Source organism: Bison bison, unplaced genomic scaffold (genome assembly GCF_000754665.1).
Source record: "Bison bison bison isolate TAMUID 2011002044 unplaced genomic scaffold, Bison_UMD1.0 scf7180017845869, whole genome shotgun sequence".
NCBI lineage: Eukaryota > Metazoa > Chordata > Mammalia > Artiodactyla > Bovidae > Bison > Bison bison.
The window spans coordinates 7,207-11,870 of record NW_011476442.1 but is presented as its reverse complement, the minus strand read 5'-3'; the positions used below and the strand labels follow the sequence as shown (position 1 = coordinate 11,870).

The window sequence follows — 4,664 nt, the reverse complement described above, 5'->3', positions numbered from 1 at the left end:
ATACACATATATGTATAGCTGAGTCCCTGTGCTGTCCACCTGAAACTATCACAACATTGTTAAATGTCTATGTGTTGCGTGCTAAGTTGCTTCAGTCATGTCCAACTCTTTGAAACAGCATGGACTGGGGTCAGCCAGGCTCCTCTGACCACAAGGATCCTCCAGGCAAGAATGCTGGAGTGGGTTGCCATGATCTCCTTCAGGAGATCTTCCCAACTCAGGGATCAAACAGAGGTCTCCTGAATTGCATGCGGATTCTTTACCGACTGAGCCACCAGCTATCCTCCAATATAAAATAAAAAGAACAAAAATGTGACAGTAAGAAAGTGAAAGTGTTAGTCACTTGGTCGAGTCGGACTCTTTGTGACCCTGTGGATGGGGCCGCCAGGCTCCTCTGACCATGTGGATTCTCCAGGCAAGAATACTGGAATGAGTTGCCATGCCTTCCTGCAGGGGATCTTCCCAATCCAGGGATTGAACCTGGGTCTCCAGCGTTGCTGGTGGATTCTTTACCATCTGAGCCACCAGGGAAGTCCATTAGGTGCTGTACTTGAACAAAACAGACAGATCCTATCTTTATAGAGCTTACAATGTAGAAGGAGGCTGTGAGTAAGAAATGCACAGAAGACTGTAATTGACAGTTTGTTGTAAGAGATGAGAGGAGGGGCAGTGGAGTGGTGAGGCTGGAGGGAGGCAGCCAGGGGTGGGGAGGTGGGAAGCAGGCACCAGAATGTTCAGGGAGAGGAGAACAAAGACCTTGAGGAGGGGGTGAGTCTGTGACCGTTCCAGTGGAAGGATGGTTTCTGCAGGAGAGAAGAGCCAGTGCAAAGCTGCCTGTGTGCCTGTAATGCTCAAAGGACTGTGGAGGCAAGTCTTGGCTGGAGCAGAGTGTATGAGAGGGAGAGACCAGGAGTAGGAGTCAGGGTAGCCCTGGGCGTCAACCCCAGCGGGCCTGAGGTCCATTGAGGGGACTGAGGAGCCATGGCAAGGCTTTGAGCCGAGTAGGGACAAGGTGTACAGCTGTTAAGAGTGGCCTGTCCTTCATGGTGAGGGGCTGATTGTGGGCCCTCACCCCATGGGAGCGGGGAGAGGAGACCCAGGGAGCCCAATGTACCATTGTTCTCCAGGTGAGAGACAATGGTGACTCAGACCAACTCTGAGCAGCTGAAATCTTTCTTTGGAGATCCAGCAGGGCTGTCTCACACAGGGGTCATGTCGTGACCCAACACCAGGTCTCAGAAGGACAAAGGCTCTGGGAAGATGTCAGTGGGATGAATATGGATTCCTGTGGGTGATGAGAAGAAAGGCAGCTTTTTAACGAAAATAGCATTTGGATCCGGGTTTTAGTGCACATTTGAGCCAGGGAGAAAGTCTTGAACACACATGATAAAGTTAGGGCTGGAATAGAGTAGCTCCCGGGTGTGGCTGGTGATCAAGAATTTCTGACCTAGACCCCGGGTATGAACTTTGTTCAGGGTTCAGTCCTGCCCAAGGAGTGGGGGGCAGGATAGAGCTGTGGTTCTCAAAGTGTGGTCCATGGAGCATCAGTATCAGCCTCCCAGGGACTGTTTACAAAGGCATATCCTTGGGTCCACCCCAGACCTACTATATCAGAAGGTGTACTGGGGGTGGAGGGGGTCCTGCCAGTTGTGATTCCCCTGATCTCATGACGATTCTGTTGCATATTCACACTGAGGGCATTCACAGAAGGGTCTGGGGACAGGAGAACAGGAGAGTGAGGGATTCTCCTTGAAACTGTTTCTGGGTCACAAAAATGTGATCAGAGATGTTGCCCAGATTCAGAGTCATCAAGCTCCATCCATCAGTCCTGTGGTCATCTCATCCGAGACTGGGGCCTTCCCACCTGATGCTGTGTGTCCCCTGCCCTCGGTCTGCATCTCTCCTCCTCTCTCACTGCTGTCTCTGTGTTCACAGAGAAGTTCCGGGTGACTGGCCCTTTGCATCCCATTGTGGCAGTGCTGGGTGGAGAAGCTGTGCTGCCGTGCTCCCTATTTCCAGCTGTGAGTGCAGAGGACATGGAGCTGAGGTGGTTCCGCTCCAAGTCTTTGGAAACCGTGTTCGTCTATCAGAACCGACAGGAGCAGAAGGAGGAGCAGATGGCTCCTTACTCAGGGCAGACCTCGCTGGTTGGGGATCTTCTCAACCAGGGATATGCTGCCGTGCACATCCAGAGGGTCCAGGCTTCTGACAATGGGCTGTACACCTGCTTCTTCAGAAAAGGACACTTCTATGAAGAGGCTGGTTTGGAGCTGAAGGTGGCAGGTTGGTGACTTGGGTAACTAGATTAGCGTTTTGGGGTGTTGGAACTGGGAGGGATCTGAAAGATATAACTCAGCCTCGCATTTATCACAGGAAGAAGGGAGGCTCTTTGATCCATTCATTCATTCAGTGCAAATATATAGAGTCCCTCCTCTGTGTCTGGGCTTCCCAGGTGCCTCTGTGGTAAAGAATCCACCTGCAATGCAGGAGACATGGATTCTATCCCTGGGTTGTGAAGATCCCCTGGGGGAGGAAATGGCAACCCACCTCAGTATTCTTGCCTGGAGAACCCCATGGACAGGGGAGCCTGGAGGGCTACAGTCCATATGGTCGCAAAGAATCAGATCCGACTGAAGCGACTGAGCATGCACATACTATGTGTCTAGTCCTTTCTAAGCACCTTGGATGCATCAGAGAACGTGATAAAGATTCCTGTTGTTATGAGTGTATATTCTCAAGTGGATGATCAAGCAGTCACAATGAAGAAACAGATTATAGGTGATGTTAGAATGTGGTAAGTGCTGAGGATGAGAAGCCGAGTGGAACAGGGGAAGGGGATCAGGACCGAGGGTTGGGAGTGAGGCCAGGCTGCAGTGTTACACAGTGGCGCAGGCCGGTCCTGATGGAGAATGTGTATCTGAACGTAGACTGGAAGGAGGGATTCAGTGTCTTGGACATCTGGGGGTTGCAAGGTCAAAGGGGAGGGAACAGCCAACCTTAATGGCCTGGAGAGGGTGTGTGGCTGGTGTGTTCTAGGGACTCCTGGGGTCCTCATGGCTGGTGGGAGTGAGTGAGGGGGCAGGGTGTTCAGAGGGGACAAGAGTGTGGCAGACAGGGACAGGGACTGGATGTAAAGATGAGTGGAGATGTGGGAATATTTTCACAATCAAGCCATCAGAGATGGGGCCAAAGCACCTATTAGTTCTGGAATTATGAGTTTGAAGTCTATGTGAAGAGTCCATGTGGAGGTAAACCTGAGGATAGAAGGAAGCGGAGTTCAGGGCATAGGGGTGTCAGCTGACCTAATTTTCCTGGCGATTTACAAAGAGAGGCAGTGGGTGTGGAAGCAGATGCCCTGGGAGAGTGTGAGGTGAGGAGAGCAAGGATAAGGGTGGACCTGGGACCACATTCCTCCCCCTGTTTACACGGCATCAGCCCTTCCACTTGCACGACTGGGGAGAAGGGGCCCAGCCCTCTGAAACCCTGGGGGTCCCCATGCTCCTTCCTTCTGTTCCCCGAGGCAAGGATGCCTCCTTGTTCCCTGTGGGAGCAGGCTGCCCCCAGAGCCCCCAGAATGCCAAGTGCAGGGCGCCCCCTGGAGTTGTGCACACGTAGGCACTGCTGGGTCCTTGGGCTCTACATCTTGCCTCCCGCAGGTGTGGGCTCTGCCCCTCAGGTGGGCATCACAGGGCCTGAGGAAGATGGGGTCCGCGTGGTGTGCACAGCCTCGGGGTGGTTCCCGAAGCCCCAGGTGCAGTGGAGAGACCTCAGCGGAGAGAAGTTCCTGGCCTTCTCTGAGGCCCACACCCAGGATGCTGAAGGGCTGTTCAGCGTGGAGGCGGCGCTGGTGGTGAGAGACAGCTCTGTGGGGAACGTGACCTGCTCCATCCTCAACCCTGTCCTGGGCCGGGAGAAGGCCATGGCCATTTTCATCCCAGGTCAGAGGTGCTCCCGGCTTCCAGCGGGGCTGGAGGAGGGGGCCGGGTGTTCCTGGGTGTTCCGGGCTGTGCTGTCCTGGGCAGGAGTCCTGATGGGGTGTCTGGCTGGGCCACAGAGCCCTTCTTCCCCCAGGCCTCTCCCTGGAAGGTGGCTTTCTCGGTGAGCCTGACTGTGCTGGTGATCTTGCTCCTTGGGGCTGGATGTTACACCAAGAGACAACATTCCATGAAGATGCAGGTGAGGGGAGAAAAGGAGACTCTGTGCCAGACTAGCGAGCAGGACCGTCAGACAAAGGAGGAAGTGCTGAAGGACGCAGGTAAGGCAGGACAGGGGTCAAGGCTGGTGAATGTGGCAGCTGGTGCTGAGAGGGATGCGCTGACCACAGGGCCTGAGTCCAGGGCTCTGGGGAAATCCCAGTCCAGAGCAGGTGGCTGGGGAGACCTGGGTGGACAGCTGCAGCTGGGAAGGCTCCAATGGGTCTGCAGTTGGAATGTCTTCGCCAGGGGTTACACACAGAGAGGTGGTATTTGTGAATCTTTTTCTTAGGGAGTGGAGTTCATGCTTTTTTGTTTTCACTCTCTTTCAGCTAAACTTCAGGAAGAACTAGGTAAGCTCTACTTTTCCTCTTGAGCTCTCTGCATGCCCTCCACAGGATACATTCTGGTTCTTAGCGTGTCTCACTGGTTCAGACATTTCTGGTTCTTAGAAAACACCTGTTTTCTTGT

The 4,664-nt window shown here is 53.6% G+C and overlaps 1 protein-coding gene across 1 annotated transcript in view; it reads left to right on the top strand.

Moving 5' to 3' along the window:
• Positions 1-1,877: 1,877 nt before the first annotated feature.
• The window catches only part of LOC104986908 (butyrophilin subfamily 3 member A1-like), a gene marked incomplete at its 5' end in the record, with an annotated part of 7,563 nt that continues 4,776 nt past the window's right edge, over positions 1,878-4,664 (top strand). Inside the window, 4 exons of the mRNA XM_010837629.1 lie at positions 1,878-2,283; positions 3,657-3,938; positions 4,055-4,459; positions 4,526-4,546. Coding sequence (XP_010835931.1) covers positions 1,878-2,283; positions 3,657-3,938; positions 4,055-4,459; positions 4,526-4,546 — 1,114 coding nt within the window. The remainder of the gene's footprint in view (positions 2,284-3,656; positions 3,939-4,054; positions 4,460-4,525; positions 4,547-4,664) is intronic.